This window comes from Artemia franciscana, chromosome 7 (assembly GCF_032884065.1).
Source record: "Artemia franciscana chromosome 7, ASM3288406v1, whole genome shotgun sequence".
Lineage (NCBI taxonomy): Eukaryota > Metazoa > Arthropoda > Branchiopoda > Anostraca > Artemiidae > Artemia > Artemia franciscana.
This window is the reverse complement of record NC_088869.1, coordinates 12,919,638-12,937,860: the sequence shown is the minus strand read 5'-3', so window position 1 is coordinate 12,937,860 and position 18,223 is coordinate 12,919,638. Positions and strand designations below refer to the sequence as shown.

The window sequence follows — 18,223 nt, the reverse complement described above, 5'->3', positions numbered from 1 at the left end:
CGACCGGGACACAGGGAATATAAATGACGACCGGGACACAGGGACACAACTACAAAGGGGACGCCGGGGGGCACAGGGGGATATATAAATGACGACGGCGACACAGGGAATGGTCGATTAGCAATCACCATCAACAAAGCTCAAGGGCAATCATTAGAATCATGAGGTATAGATCTGAATACGGATTGTTTTCCCATGGATCATTATATGTTGCATGTTCAAGAGTCGGTAAACCTGAACATCTATTTATATGCACAGACAATGGGACAGCAAAGAATGTTGTATATTCGTAAGTTTTACGTAGTTAAAACATATATATATATATATATATATATATATATATATATATATTCTCAGGTGGGACATAGGGACACAACTACAATGGCGCGTAACTAATATGGCGAGTAACGACTTACGCCCGCAGAGGGGCTTGGGGGCGCGAAGCGCCCCCACAAACTAGGTGTTGGGGGGGCGCGAAGCGCCACCCTAACAGCTAGTATACATTTATATATATATATGAATGACTCTAAAATGAATTTATTTAAATAAAAAAGCTATTAAAACAAGAAAAACTAATAGGGTAGATTTTATTTAATGATAAAGCTAAGGAAAGTGTAAAGAAAAGGTCAATTTACCCCTTTCTTGGTAAAAAAAAACACAGGCCAAGTGTCCTTTTTATTTGACTTAGTTAATTTTTAAAGATACTGAGCTATTTGATTAGGAGGTAGTTTCACATAGCGCCACCAATTTCCCTTATATATATGTATATGTGTTTTAAGAAATTTCAAGCTACTTAGCTTTCAAAATGCCATTCCCCATTTCGAAATAAAAGCTCCTGCTTTTGTTCTTGGAAAGATTATCCGTTTTCCGCTGTTCTCAGAAGTCTTATGGGTGCCACAATGTTGGTTCTCCACCCTCATAAAGGGGGTCACTATTTGATCCTCCTTTCAAAAGTTTACCTTTTCCAGAAAAAAATACTGCTCCGTTTCATCAAGGACCCCCTTGTTTACTGTTGCTCTTTCTTGTAGTTTAAACAGAGTGTTGTTATTGGATATATTTTATCGGCTAAAGTGGTATTTGTGTTGAAGGACTTGCTAGGCTAGCTGCAGACTTTAAATAACTGGGAATTGTGGATTTCCCCATCAGAGTTACTTTAAAGGAAGTGTCATTTCAAGACAAGGTGGAATTTAGGTGAGATTAAAGGCTGAGCAAGACAGAATTTACATAAAAACTTTATCTTATTTCAACAGAGACACAATTCAAAAAAGTGACTTTTTAACGGAAAAAAAAACTATTTTAGAACTTATGTTGGACAATAGTTTCTAGCTAACACATATACTGCTTGGGTCGCAATTAGCTGTGTTATTACTCGAAGGTCCACTTGTTCTGCCATACGTGACTTATGGCCGTCATGCCATGCCTTTTCGTGCCACAAATAAAACATTTCATGCTGTGTTTAATATACTTCCACCATAGGGGGTGTGCACCACCTTGTGTTTTCAATTCTGTACATCTACTAACGAATGGTAAGTGAAGAGCGACACTGCAGCAATATTTGCTAGACCCCTAATATTAAAACATCCAAATATACTTTAAATGGATAATTCTGAGAAAAAAAAAAACAAGACAAAGCTATCGAAGAAAAAAAAATCAAGAAGTAAAATACTCGTTAAAAAAGTGTAAAAAAAAATCACAGCAACGAATAACAAATAATACTAAGACACTGCTTACGAGACACAATAAAATTAAACTTTATATATATTTATTATAAATAAAGAGAAAATAGAATTATCTTGATTCCCAAATTTATGGTTCCCCTCTAAGAAAAATTTAAATATTTCTTAAAGTAGCTTTTGGCGTTCTACTTCATTAATTCTGTCTGGGAGGGAACTTATATGCTGCCCCATATTTAATGTTAATGGTAGACAGTTAATGGTATTTTCAAGTAAATAATCATGCATACAAATTTTTAACCTAATGCTATTCAAAAATACTGAAGACGAAAACCCATCAAGACATTGGTAAGAAAACATCATCACCTGGTAATCATGGGACTGTTCTATATCCAGCAACAAGAACCATGAGGCACATAAGAATTAATGATTTCTGGGTATCACAGGGGTATATTTTGGTTTGGCAAACACCAATTATATATTTGTAAAATACTAAAACCTTTAGCAACGTCAGAAGCAACCATAATGATATTTTCAAGCCAAATTTTACCTAAATATCTTAAAAGGTAGACTGGTTGTACTGACAAGCCACAAAATAGTTATGAACTGGCTTCCGTGTCAGACTAAAAACCATAAACTTCATTTTTTTTCCCATTAACTACCAACTTATTTAAACTTGTGAAAACATGAGATTAAGATAAATATGATTTATCATATAAACAAAAGTATTAATGAAGAAACTAGAAAAATACGCTAGTGTTTGATCCAAGTGCGATTCTAATTAAGCACCAGAGAGATAAAACCTCATCATACCCTCGTAAATTTGAAATAAAAGCTGACCTAAAATCGAACACAGGTGGACACTGGACTTAATCAATTAAGGACTAAAGAGAATGTCATTAAGAATGATATTAAAATCAACTGGGCCAAATACTTTCTTTATATCTACAACTATCTGGGGGGTATTTCACTAGCATTTATTAAAAAAATCACAAAGGTTCTGACCTACAAGAGCCGTTAAATGTTTTAAAAATAAATGAAAATAGGCTTGTTTAATTGATAAACCACAAAACAAAATTATCAACTGTTTTTCCTGTTTGACTTAAAACCATAAACTCCGTTTTCTTATCATAACTACTAACATATTTAAATTTCTGAACACATGAGATTCAGTTAAATCATGATTAACCTTATAAACAAATCGGCAGAGAAACTAAACAAAGAGACTAGTGTCCACGAGCGATTCTAAGCAAGCACCAGAGAGATAAAACTCATCGTACACTCGTAAATTTGAAATGAAAGTTTACCTACAATCGAACACTGATGGACACCGCACTTGATTAATTAGGGACTAGAGAGAATGTCATTGAAAATGATATTAAAATTAACTGGACCAACCACCTTATTAAAATCTACAAATATGCGGACGTATACGGGTGCCTCTCTTATTGGACCAGTACACGGTTTGTTATCTTTTAGCAATATGTTATCTTTGGAAAATACTCCTGACGGAAATACCCCGGTGGAAAATAACAACCCCCGAACCTCCCCTCCCCACGGAAAATATCCCCGGTGGAAAATAGCCCCCGCGGAAAATAGCTCCGGTAAAAAAAAAATGGAAAATACACCCCCGTAAATGCCCTTTGGAAAATAGTGCTATCAAAATTGAAAATTCTATTTAAGTTTTGTTTTTATTTTCCGTGGGAAGAAGGAATTTTGTATTTGTGTATTATACCCTACTCACTCAAGTTTTCGCTGTGTAAAACTTGAGAAGAAACCGATTTCTTCGTTGGCTTCTTTCAGATTACCTGGAGATAAGACAAAGACAAGTGACAAAATAGATAGAAAATATATAATTTGGGATATATATTTGCACATAAGTGGGGGAAGGGCGGTTAAAGTATTTGGAGAGTTTGAAGTCAGGAAGCTATTCTTACTTCATAATATACAGAATACCTCATAAAATACCTCAACTACCACAAATCCTCATAAATTAATAAATAAAGCCCAAAACAAACAGAAATTAAAAAAAATAAACGATTCAAACTTAAAACAAGCAACAATTAACATGAGTAGGGCTGACAACCGGACCAAAAGTATCTTAAAAGCTGAACAAAAAAAAAAAAAAAATACAAATCTATTTTTGTTGAAAAGACTTCCATATCTGCTATTCTGCACTTTCATTCTGCAATTTTTGGCAGTAGTGGGCACCAAATTAAAAGAAAAAAAATGAAAAGAAAAACAATGCAGAGGAACAATTTTAAAAATTAAGCTAAAACATATGGCACCAAAAACATTAATAAGGCTTAGCTCTCCTTCGAAAGGATAGTTGGCTTTAAGAACCAACAAATTCTTATTGTTTATTTTTTACGAAGAAAGCGTTGCCAAATTCTACAAGTTTGTTTTTCTAATCTTCCAAGTGTAAAACTACCACAAATAAATGCAAAACCAAAACTAACAGGAATTACAACAGATAACCTAGTTAAACTCAAAACGAGCAAAAATTAGAAGGAAAAGGCTGTCAAAACCCATGTCTTCTCAAGATCAGAACATAATTTGCGCTTTACTAAAAAAAATAAACGTGTATTGTCAGTACGATATACATATTTTGATATTGATCCCTTGTAGTCTTAATAGTTCTTTATTTGTCAAAGTGAAAAAAAGTGAAAACATTTAGCATCTATTTTGTTCTCCGTAAAGTGCAAATTATATTCAGGTCTTGAAGGTTTTTAACCTTATTTATGTTAATATTTCTTTGTTTTGAGTTTAAATCGGTTATTTATTGTTATTTCTGTTTGTTTTTGATTTAATTCAGTTATTGATGGTGATTTGTGGTAGTTTTACGCTTGAAAAATTATTTGAACATATTTACACTCATTTTTGGCTTAACGATGCTCTTCACTATTCTTTGATAAACTTGTTCTGCAGAAAAAGTTTTTCTATATTAATTCCTGTTCATCTCTTATTGACATAGTCTTTTTAATATAAAAATAATATTTCAAACTTTTTTTCTATTAGACTCCATAGTTTATACCTCGAAGATTATTTGACTTTATTTCTGTTAAGTGAGGCTCTCTACTTTTCTTTAAAAAAATTGTTCCGTGTGTTTCCCATTAACAAATACTATCTGTAAGTAACTAAATAAGAAAATCAATTAAAAGTAAGGAGCAACCTTAAACCTTAAAACGAAAAGACATTATTACATATATGAAAGGGGTTTCCTCCTCCTCAAGACTTCACTTTTTACACTAATGTTTTTTAAAGAATTTTTGAACAAAGCTTTTTGTTTTAATTCAGCAGCCAATGTGTGTTCAGGAATCATTTTTAAGGAATTAGGACAAAAGGACGAAAGTTTAGCATAAAGAGCAAGGTCTTGCGGAATGGACAACTCGTTTCATATAGGTAATAACTTTTCTTCGTTTTAAGTTTTGTGGGTGCTTCTTACTTTCAGTTGAAAAAACTTGGGTTTCTAAATATAATTTCTAATCGTTTTTTTTAAATAATACCGGGAAATCTGATTTTCTCTCCATGAAAAACTCCGGTACTTGTGTATTACACGCCACTCACTTAAATTTACGATGGGTAAGACTCGAGAACCAATCGGTTTGTTTGTTAGTTTTTATATTTCTTTTCAAGAAAATTTGGGCTAAATATTTGTACATCAGGGGGTAAAGTATAGCGAGTCTACAAAATGTGTTGGGCACAATTATTCTGCATATTATAAAGGAAGAACTGTTTTCTGACATCATACTTTCCAAATACTTTACCCCCCTTTTTCCCCTTGTGTGCTAATATATATATATATATATATATATATATATATATATATATATATATATATATATATATATATATATATATATATATATATATATATATATATATATATATATATATATATATATATATATATATATATATATAGCCCCAAACTATATATTTCCCATCTGTTCTGTCACATGTCTTTGTCTTGCCAATATTTTCACGGGGGTACCTTAATGGTACCCATTATACTCATTAATTATTTAGAATCGTAGCCATTGCTTTTTACAGATAGTTTTGCTGATATTTTAAAAGAATTGTATAATATGGACCTTCAATCAGTCTTGACGAGGCCAGAGAACTCAGTGAACGTAGACATGTTCGGAGTACGCTAGGAAGTTTCGTGTTTTAGCGAAAGCATTGTGCCATTCATCCAAATAGGGATACGTCTGGTTTCACCATTTTTTTGGGGGAGGGGGTTGGGGTAGAATTCCCAATAAAAGCTTATTTTAGTTTTCTATACTTACTGATATTTGGTAATAGTTTTATGAGTAATTGCCAAAATAATTTCAAGTTTGCCGGTGGCTTGACTATTAAAAGAAAAGACGGTGATTGCAGTGAAGACATTAAAAGGAGAATAACCAAAGCCTGGGGTGTTCTCCATAATTGGAAAAAGTTTGGTAGCGGGAAGATAAGTCTGCAAAACAAGAATGGAACGTGGGAGGCTAAAGTGATGACAGTGATCAAGTATGGTTCTCAAACGTGGGCACTTCAGCCCGAATTACTCCCCTTGTCCACAAAATTCAGAAGATGGTTCTGCTAGATGTTTTACAGACGAATATTCTACGGATTCTTGTAGGTACCCCTCTGACTTATCTTATTTCAAATAGTAAGCTGTACAAAAAAAGAGGTTCTATTCCAACTTCCAAACCTATAGTGAGAGAAAGACTGAGGTGGCTAGGACACGTTCTGTGTATCAAGGATTGCAAAATCTGTGGATGACAGAATACCAAAGATTCTCCTTTTTAGCCAACCACCTAGGGCCAAACGAAAGGTAGGTCATCCCCGAATGAGTAGAATGAAGTCATAAGTAGGGATTTATCGGAAATTAGGACTTCTTGGACGGGTGTAGGGAAGAAGTATTTGAATAAGCTGGGATAGAAGAGGAGGGTGCATAGCAGTTTTAGCCTCAGGTGGCTTGGTAATGCATTGAGTCATCAGTAATAGTTGTAGTAGATGCCTGGGTGTTTGCTGTTTGAGATATGAGATAGATATGGTACCCTCACCATGGAGAGAATTGCTTAATCCTTAATTAATCTGTTAAAATACGGTCCTCAATGAGTGAATAAAATTGAATAGTTAAAGAAGTCTCCAATAAAATTGAATAGTTAAAGAAGTCTCCAATTTCCTCTTATGTCTCTGAAACTAATACAAAAGGTTAAGCTAGCTCATCACAGAGTACCAAGGAGACTGAGCCACTCTCTGGTGTTTGATTGTATTGTAATCTCAAGTTAAATTCTCATTTTTCTAAATGATAAAATCTGATAGCTTTTTCTTAATCTAAAAAATTTTTGATTCCAACGAACAGAGTAGTTAGTAATTTTTATTCATTAGCGACCAGCCAGAGTTTCAATTGGCCCCATGTGTCATTGAATACCGGACATCCAAAGTTGAGAGTATAAAAAAGACCTTGAAAGTTTAATGATGGCTCCTTTTTTACTACTCCTGAAGATAAATTAAATCAGATTTATGTTAATTCTTATGACAAGAGAAGACAAAATATCATTATAGCCTTGGAATGCCTACAATTCAATTTACACTGTCATGCTCTTTTCTTTGCAGCCAAGACCACTTGCAGACGCAAAGAGACTTATATCCTTTTTCTGGGTTTGTTTGCCATTTTAACTAGCGATTCTATTGCATGACGATCATCTTTATCTAAATACGACTTGTGGTAATAGCTGCCAATTATTTTTTTTTCAAATTATTATTTTTTCATAAGCTCAAGAAGGTAGACACAATCTTTAGAATTTTCTCTCATCCAGAATTCCTTGGTTTAAAGAATAGTCTTTCAGCTCCTAATTTCTTCATACCTGGCTAGAGGACCAGATCTATTTCGCACAAATTTCCAAAAACCGGCGGTTCAAGGAACAGGTCGTTAATAATGGCTTATCCAACATAGTTTAAAACTAAACGCGGACCCACTCTCTAAAAGTCCTTTATTGCCAATTATAGACAGTTATATATATATATATATATATATATATATATATATATATATATATATATATATATATATATATATATATATATATATATATATATATATATATATATATATATATATATATATATATATCATGAAAAGAGAAATCACCAATGCAACAGCACAAACACATAAAAAAAAAAAAAAAAGAGACAGAAGGAGAAAAGGAAGATTGTTTCCTAAATTAGTGATTAATATAAATTAGTGATATATATATATATATATATATATATATATATATATATATATATATATATATATATATATATATATATATATATATATATATATATATATATATATATATATATATATATATATATATATATTAAATTGTCTCATTGATTTTCAATAATTGTCACTAATAGGTATCAGAGTTGTCACAATAGCTTCACCAAATAATATTTTTTAGCTCTTTTTGCCAGTGAGATAAAGATAAACATGGGATTTCAGAGTAATCGAAACATTCTAAATATCGTAAAAACCGGATGAAAGATTGAAAATGGATTAAAGTAATCCATTTAGTGCCCACTAGGGACTTTCACTAATAGTAAGTGAAACTCTAGAAATAAAGTAATATTGATGGCAATATAGGACTATTCATTAAGAGAATTGGTTTTTTTTTTTATGGTGCTTCAAGATGCTTAAAAATTCGTTATGTTGACAAAATGAGCCAGGAAAAACTTATTATGATCTTAGGAAAGGGAAGAAAACTCCTTAAGAAGAGGAGGAATCTTTAAAAAAACTTCAAATGATTAGATTCAATGCATACAAATATCGTGAGAGCCAAATAAGGAAAAAAAATGAACTGAAGTAATCCATCTAGAAAAAAAAATCTGATAATTGAATTGGCTTTTACTGATAATTACAAATATGTAAAAGTCGTTCTGTTTAAAGTTACTCGTCAAAATAAGCCTTGGAAAATTTGCCATAATCTTACAAAACAGAAGACCCCCCCCCCCAAAAAAAAGGCGTAGAATAGTCTTCATGACAACTAAATAATTAAATTACTTTTAAACATGGCGAGAACTAGACGAGATACAACGAATGACTGAAGTTATCCATCCGCTGCACCCATATTTGCGTAATAATTAATCTCCACGTACTTAACCTTAAAATAAATCTCAAACACCCGTGCACAAACATGTAAAAATGTGGCGCGAGATATAAAATTAGTATTTTAGGCAATATAAAAAACTCGTAACATTTGTCTGGGAATCGGATTATTTTTTTTTATTTCTTATCGAAAGAATGTTCTGAAGAACATTACAAGGTTACTGACCTTTCTTGCTTTCTTCAAGTGGCATATATTCCTGCATTTCTTCTAAAAGGTGTCGAATATCTTGGGAATCTCTGGAAATGCTTGCTAACTCTTCAAGGTTGAAGTCAGGCATAATTTGTTTTCCAAGAATTATTTGACTTAAAACACCTCCTAGCCCACTCGTACCAGGCCTCTGCTCTATTAAAAGAAGAAAAGATACATAGCCGTTGGCCATAATAAAGTTAATTCTATGAGAATGTTTTAAGTACAGAGCACTGGAAAAAGTCTATATCACTGCATTGTATAGCATACCATAATATTTTGTTTGTTTTTTCCGTTATTTTTCTATATCTACGATTTTGTCTGATTGCACGCTGGAAAGTGAGATAAGTTATTCAAACTAGAAACGTCAACATTTTGCAGAATATATTTTGGAAAGATGAAACTGGAGATCAAGCATAGAAATCCCGAGCATAGAAAATTGGAATGACGTTACGATTACGTCATGTAATGGTGCCTTATCATTGACGGTAAAGGCCTGAATTATCAACCGTAGTCATCGAAGCGAATGAGGGTGGCAACCAAAAGCTCTTTATATATATATACCACTAAGACTAAAGAAAACAGTGAAGTACGATACTAAAGGAGAAAAAATAAAGTGAATATATTTGACGTAAATATTACAATGTTCACAGTGAAGAAACTACAGAGATTTCATATTGAAGGGTTTGCCGTGAATAAACTCAGGGTGTACCTCTTTGAAATAGCATTCCACACAGCATTGACGGCTCTGGATCGGTTTCAACATTTAAATCCTGGGTCAAAATGTTTCTCCTCATTTGAAAAATAGGATGAGAGTAGGTTCTTTGTGAGTATTCATTTAAAAAAAAAAAATGGATACGCTTCTTTTTTATGGTGATTTTGGTGAGCCAGTAGCCCTAGTTTTATAGATAAAGGGACCAATTCGAATAAAAATGGAGCTCTATGGTACTTTTAGCAAAAAAAGTAGTAGTAAAAAATATCAAACGAAATTAGGCCTAGGCCAAAAATGGCGTTTTTCTGCCATTTTGTGGTGCAGAACTACAATTCTGGCCCGTCGATCCTATCAAGTAAAAATTACGGAACAGCCAATTTATTCAAACCATAAGAGAGCTATCCATTCTGCTTGTGAGTTTCAAATGCCACAATACGGTGCGGCGTGGCATTCATTCCTGAAGACAGACTGAACGTAGCTGATACAAAATAAGCGTGGCGAGTAAATTGTTTTTCAGCTTCATTCTACTGAGCTGATTCATTTGAGTCTTCGGATAATTATTTACGGTGGTCTAGGGTTTTCAGCAGCTATTATGGATGAGAGTCAGTGGATATTTCTGTGGGTGGAAGGGGGGCTGAAACCTCAAAAACTGTATTCATAGGTCCATTTCGTCCAAATTTCAGTGAGCCTTTAGATTGATATAAAGGACAGAGGGAAAATTTTCTTCTTAATCTCCCTTCATTTTCGGGAGTATCTTAAAACTAAGCCTTTAACATAGGTGCTGAGGAATGAGAACTCCACTCTTATTTTTAAACATTTGTATTATAGCACGAGTTTAAATTCATATGCTTTAGTGCACAAAATGGGAGAGGACTGGAATTAGGTAAAGATAATATACAGTAGTGAAAAGTCCTATACTCTCCATTGAAAATTTTTGACAAAGATCTATAACCATACCAGCCTTCACGCATATATAGTTATGAATGTCTCCGATGAAAAATCAGTATTTACTGCAATTATCGTTCTGCTGACTTACTGCTCTGACGGTCTGTCATATTGCCTAATAACGCGCTATGAAATGTGTGCCATGTCTGGAAAAACATTTCGCTACTGTATATTAACTTTATTTTGATTGGACCGACATTCTAGTATTCACATGTGAAAGTGTTAATTGTCAATTTGTTCATACAAGTTATTTGCATATGAAAAATTAGCCTATATCTAAAACTATTCGCGAAGTAGATGTAATCTTCATGAAAGGGTTGAAACTTTAAGTTTTATGAATTTAATTCATAGTGTTTCCTTATGAAAAGTAAATTCATTTTATTAATGTATTTTTGTCATAACTCCCCACCCTTTACGCTAAAGTTTGACTCTTTCTCACAACTCTACTTTTTAAAGCAATAAAAACTTTAGCGTAAAGAGCGGGGCGTTGAGGAGGGGACAGCCCTTTTCATATACGGAATAATTTCTGTTCGTTTTAATTTTTAATGCCGCTCCTTACTTTCAGTTAAAACAAAACTTGTTTTTTTACTTAATTATGAACGGGAACGCGTGTGCCATCGGTATTCACAGCCTGGGAAACAGGAAAATAAATTAGACGAATCGAGCGTCTAGGGGATAAAAAGAATTCAATATGTTGAAAAGATAAAAAGGAACAAGAGAATGGAAGGAAAACGAAGAATGAATTTAGAAGCATAATCAAGGAAAAAATAAGTTTTATTTGAACAATACCATAACGTGATGATATTTAATTGGAAAGTTCGGTGCTTTGCATTGATATCTCAAATTTATAGTTTTATCAATTTTTTCTCAAAGGGAAACTATGTGGTCGCCATGAATGCAGACTCGCAGCAAAATTAAATTCACTCACTTCTTTTTCCACATTTGATTATTGATATTGGTTTAATCTTTTTGTCTGTAGTACTGAGGAGCTCATTAAGAAGATGTCCCTTTTTTATAATGCCACAGAAAAGGACATTATATATTCTGTTAGCTACCGCTGAAAGCCTACGTGAGGACAATTTTCTTAGAAAGCGAAGCTAATTATGCCAGGACAGCTGTAACGAGAACTGGATGTACAGAATCAAAAGAAAAATAAAACAAAAACTTAACCTTGTCCCTTTCTAAAAAAAGAAAATCGCAGAAATTCGCATGACTAAAATCATTTGTTTTGGCTTCTGCAAACACTAACCTAAGACTACACTACTCTTTAATTTAATATCAGTAGCAGCACTCCTATATACCATTGTATATTGCATTGATCTTTCCAGTGTTACAACAGCAAAACTAATAAGGTTAGCTTTCTTAGCATCATTTTAAGAAAAAGAAGTTTTTTTCAACTGAAAGCAAAGTTTTTTTTAAGTTTTTTCAACTTATTTATTACTTAAATAAGGGGGTTTCTCCCTCGTCAATCCCTCACACTTTATGCTAAAGTTTCATGTCTCCATCCTTTAAGAAAGACTCCTGAATTGTCGTTTAATTAGAATAAAAGGCACTTTTAAGATTACTAAATAAAACATTGGTGTAAACAGCGAGGTATTGACAAGGAGGTGATCTTCCTATATAAATAATGATTTCTGTTCCTTACTGTCAGTTGAAAAAACTTGTATTTCTAATTTAATTTCTAAATCACTTTTTAAATAATGCTGGGAAATCCGGCACCCCTTTCATAAAATATTATCTTCCCCCAAGAAAAATACCTCCATGCAAAGATCATCCCATGTAAAAGTTACCATGTGGTCCCCCAAAAGATAAAAAAGATTCACGTGATCATCCCCTGAAAACGTCTGTATACTTCTCAATAACCAATACTATACGTAAAATATGGGAGTAGTGGTGGGATAATAAGTCCTTAGGTGAGACGGACATTACTCACAGACAAACCTCATTAGCATGACCGAATCAGCACAATTCATGCAGAGGTGGCTTACCTAGCAACCAGATATGGTCATTGGACCTTCCCTTGCAACCAGAATGACTATACAAAAGAAGGTAAATCTCTTTTGCATATTTCCATGAGAACTTTATTTGCACATAACCAAGAGACCCTAGCAACCAACCGTAATAACCAGATCCAATATAAGACTGGATCTTCTATGTATTTCACATTTGTAATAAAGTAGAATTCAGAGAGAGAAAAGTTTAAATATGCTTTTTATCATCAAGTTTTTATTTGACAGTACTTATTAGCAAAAATGAATCCAACTTTGAATTGTTGTAATATGCCTTTTAGTCGTGGTGCAAACAAAATTACTAATCGAAACACAACAAAATGTTATTGTTGATTTGCTTTTGAAGACTACCTTAGAAATTCAATGATGATTTAAGACTCTACCCAAATCGTTTTTCATGAGGAAAATAAATAAATCGATAATTTAGAATATCCTGTTTAAATAGATTCAGTTGAACTGTGATGTCACTCCATCACTTCGCTCTTCTCTCTTTCTACAGTTTTAAAGAATATTCTCTTTATGTGTAAAAATGTTGACTGAAAATGTATTCTATATATGTCCTTTGTGAATGTATACACTGGGGAGCTGATCATGTGAGAACTGTAACATTGTTGAAAAGTATGGTGAAAAGCGTAGATTATGCAATCCGTGTAAATTGCATAGAAGATATGCAGTACGAATCAAATACTGTAATACCTGTCTTGAAGAGATTTGTGACTCTCATACTAGGGGATTCCAATTGTCACTATGATAAATATGGTCAGTGAGAGAATATCTATCCAGTTACGATTGAAAAGAACCTTTAGCGAGATTTTAGTTTATTTCTAAGAGAGTGGCGTCGTAGTGTTTTTAAGTTGTTTTGGGAAAAAGAATTCGTTCTACACTTCAATTGTTGGAAAACAAGAGAGCCTGGTTTCTACATCATTGCTGTGAAGACAATGGCTACTATGATTATAGGCCTACTGATTTTTTTTTGCGGTGACACAAATTGATTCTTCATTTGAAAACACTTTATATGATATTGCTTCAAATAAGCAAATTGAAAAACGTGAATTTTTTAATATGAATGAAAATAGTATAATTGACTTCACAAATAGATACAATAAGAATAAATATACGTTGTATTGTAGAAAATGTGACCCTGACTTTGCATAGCAATATCAATATACAGTGAATTCATATGTTCTTTCGGAATAAGTTGTTCTCGAAAGCTAACTATACGTAGAAGAATAAATCTAAAAAGAAGAGAAAAAAAACATTTTTATCTATATACAATTTTATTCATAAAGTATTAATTTTATTTACAAACATTTTTAGAGTGCTTTATTCATAAGGCACTGAAATCAATATTATACAGGTATAAAAGCGTTTTCCTTCCACTAGGAAGTCATTCAGCCGAGGGTTGTCTACGTAATTGCGGAGAATTTCAGGTTAGGAAAACGGAAAACGAAATATAGTGCATGGAAGCTACAGCTTTTAGTCTTTAACTCCTGCACTTTCTTTTGGTTTTGAATAAAAATTTCCCATTGCTTTCAATAAAGTTGTTGATATGCGGATTATAGAATGCATATGGTAGGAGAAAATGATCGAAAAAGTCTATATTCTTCACTATTTGAAAGATACATAGCCAATGACCTGTCTTTAGGCTCGATGGACAGCTATAAAAAATAGCAAAGTTCATGTTTGAATTTTTCAAGGAAATCCACTAGCCCCATTTGTTTAAGTCCATTCACTTGAGAAAGCGTGGTCGGGGAACTTAGAATTTCCACTTCGCCAATATTTTCATAAGCACGTTCCAAAACTTCAAACACTTTGAACGTAAACTCGTAGTGTATTGTCCGCTACCCTTTTGCATACTAGTGAATGGTAATAATGGGGATGAGTTGATATCAACACGTCTTCGCTTTTGTCTCACCATCACTGGTATCATTAAATTATTGTTTCTGGTAATAATACTAGCATAAGATGTGCTAATATTTTCCAAGATTGATTTAAAATCTTGTTTTTCTTTTTTTGATGTTATACTACTATGTTCCTTTAATTTCTTTAGAATTTACTTATTGGTAATAAGACTTTGCAAAGAACTTCTTACAAAACAAGGAAATGATTTTCTTTTTAAAAAATATTTTTGTTTTGCAACAAAAATTTGTTTTGCAACAAAAATTTGTTTTTTTTATGGAAGTATTTCTGTTTTAGAAAAAATATTTTTTGCATTTAAAAAATTTTTTAAACAAATTTTTGTTTTCTAAGAAGCATTTTTGTTTTATAAAAAGGGTTTTGTATTTCCTAAGAACAGTTTGTGATTGTTTTGTTCCATATGAACTATTTTTCTTTGCTTCGTAAGAATTATTTTGTATAATATAATAAAAATTTGTGATTTCTTATGATACATTTTTGTTTTGTAAGCACTATTTTTTTGCTTTTATAAAGCATTAATTAGCATTATTTTACTATAATAAGTATTTTGTATTTTACATTTTGTATTTTTTATGTTTGTTATTTTTGGAAGAAAAATTTTCTATTTGTATGAAGACTTTTTGGTCTTTTAAGATGTATGTTCTGTATGAATTATTTTTGTTTTGTAAAAATAAATGTATTTTGTAAGAAGAATTTGTGTTTTTAGGATGGATTTTTGTTTCTTATGAATTATTTGTTGTTGTTGTAAGAAAAATAAGTGTTTTGTATGATCTGATAAGAGTGTGTAATTCTTAGGATGTATTTTTGTTTTGTAAGAATTATTTTCTGTTTTGAAAGAAGTACTTTCCATTTTATCAGAAAATTTTTGCAAGATTTTGTTTTGTTTTGTAAAAAGTATTTTGTATTTTATGAAACATATTTAGTATTTTGTATGAACAGTTGTTTAGGATGTATTTTTCGTTTCGTAAGAATTATTCTTTATTTCACAAGAAGTATTTTGTATTTTGTAATAAGAATTTGTGATCTTTTGGGATGAATTCTTGTTTTGTAAGAACATTTTTTTGTAAGAAGTATTCTGTGTTCGGTAAAAAGAATTTTTGATTTTTAAGGACATATTTTTGTTTTTCCAGAAGTATTTCTTGTTTTGTAACAAGTATTTTGTATTTTGGAAGAATAGTTTGTGATTGTTCACTATGTATTTTCGTTTTGTGAGAGTTTTTGTTTCGGAAGAAGTATTTTGTATGATGTAATGAGAATTTGTGATTTCTCAAGATGTAGTTTTGTTCTGTAAGACTTATTTTTTGCTGTTTAGGAAGTATTATCTGTGTTGTAGGTTTTATTTTGTATTTTCTTAGAACAATCTCTGATTTTCTATGGTACATTTTTTGTCTTGTAGGAATTTAATTTTGTTTTGTAAGAAGTATTTTTTATTCTGTAACAATTTTTCAAGTTTTTTAAGAACAGTTTTGATTGTTTAGGATGTATTTTTGTTTTATCAGAATTATTTTTGATTCCTGAGAAGTATTTTGTATTTTTAAAGAAATAGTTCTGTTTTGTAAGAAGTATTTTGTATTTTGTAAGAAGACTGTGGTCTCTTAGGATATGTTTTGTTTTTTGAAAACTTTTGTAATAAGAGGTTTTAAGAATGATGAGAGGTGCAAGAGGGTTACCAATTGCCAGTCATAGCGTGGCAGGCTGGTACAAATTGACATGGTGAATCACGTTGGGGGTGGCTTGTGAAAACATGATCTAATGGAGTAACAGCATGATTTTCAACAAGAAAATATCATAAAATGTCTCAGGAATAATTAGAGGGTTACAAAGGGCCAGCCATAGTGTGGCAAGGTGCTGTGAATTAGGATGGTGTAACTCGTTGAAGTTAACTTGGAAAAACACGAAACACTGATTTACAATCATATCTTGAAAATACCTATAAAAATTCCTTTAGAATGGTTAAAGATGCCAGAGGGTACCGGGTACCATCCGTAGTGTGACATAGTGACGTGAAATGCTAGGACTAACATGTTTAACAGCTTAAAGTTGAGGTTGGAGTTGTTAAAAGAATTTTTGGAAGTGGTGGAGTAAAATGTAACACCCAGTCAAAGAAACAAAACATTTACATTAAACTCTCTCTGAAATAACCCTTAATATAGTTTAAACTTAGCTTTAATATCAACCTTCCCTCTCTGCAATTGTTTGATAGGGGATAGGCCAGTTACATATTGTAGAGGTGGCGTGAATATGCTTAGTTTTGACTCAAATTAACGCGACATTTTTATTAAAACCTCTCAGAAATAACTCTTAAAACGGATTAAATTTATCTCTTTTAATAGACCTCCCTTCTGGAAATGGTTGATATGTCTTCCATCCCCCTTGCCTTTCTTTTATTCACTGTTGTTTTTGCTTATAATTTGTTCTTTCGTATATTTTGCGTAAAATTCATTACACGAATAACGGTATAAGGAAGGCTTTGATAGTCCAACTGTCTAGCGCTCCATTCAATTAAGGGGATCTTTCTAACGAACCCTAATGCCGACAAAAAATTTAGTTTATAAAGGTTGCCTGAAATACGCATTGAAATTCAATGATGTCTCGAAAAAAAACTCAGAGAAAGAAAAATAAAAACCTGAAGGAAAAATCTCTCAGAGTATTACGTAAGACCTATGTGTGCATTGTCCTCTGTTACACCTGCGTGCCCTCCTCTGTTACAAGTGGGGATTTCCCATGACCCTTGAAAAAACAAATCACGTGAAAATGTGGAATCCTTAACACTGGTAACATTCCGCATTTCGTAAGAACTTTAGAAATCACGAAGAATTTTTTTTAACAACACCTTGAAATTCCTTGAAACGCCTTGAAAAACGTCTTGACAGTGAAATTGGGTCCCTGTTGAAATCGCTTGCTAGGGTCCTCGATGGCATTGAATGCTAGGAGCCGCTTTGAAATTGAATTTCTGGGCCCCCGTTGGAACTACTTGCTTGGGCCCCAACAGTTGAAATTGGTTACAGAGGACAAGGTGAAAGTAATTGCTAGAGAACCTGGTAAAATGAGATGCTAGCCAACCTTTGGATTCGACTTGTAGGGCCTGGTGTCTTGAAGGTTCCTTACTTGAGAGGGCCCTGGATGATTTTTCCTGGTTCTCACGGGTTTTCGAACATTCTCTTTTAGGTAACAACCATCTGCATCTCTTAGAAAACATTCCCTATTAAGTAACATGCACCTGTGTCTTGAAGAAAATTAAAAGCATCTGGGTCTTGAGGAGATCGCTGTCCATCTTTAATGATCAAAGAAAGAAAGGACTAGTGGCTATGGACGTGCTGGAATCCAAAAAGGGGATACTATTAAGGTGAAGTCCCCCTCATATTTGATACAATTACTGTTTTAAGTTCAATGTCGCTCTTTACTTTCTTACTAAGAAAACTTTTTCATAATCATCCAGTAGGTATGTGTTAGTTTGTTTATAGCAATTTCTTAGAGGTAATATTAAAAACTTTAGGATGTGTAGATTATTTTTCCCGGCCTTAAATTATAGTGTGAATAACTAAGACCTAAACTGGCTGATTTCTCAACGGAAGTACCACGGATATTTTTCTTGCGATGGACTGATGCATTTTGTTGTGAGAATTGGGATGTAGA

The 18,223-nt window shown here is 32.7% G+C and overlaps 1 protein-coding gene across 3 annotated transcripts in view; it reads right to left on the bottom strand.

The window, feature by feature from the left end:
- The window catches only part of LOC136028859 (uncharacterized), a 113,447-nt gene that overhangs the window by 7,814 nt on the left and 87,410 nt on the right, over positions 1-18,223 (bottom strand). For all 3 annotated transcript variants that reach the window (XM_065706797.1, XM_065706798.1, XM_065706796.1), the window contains exon 4: positions 8,984-9,160. In XM_065706797.1, coding sequence (XP_065562869.1) covers positions 8,984-9,160 — 177 coding nt within the window. The remainder of the gene's footprint in view (positions 1-8,983; positions 9,161-18,223) is intronic.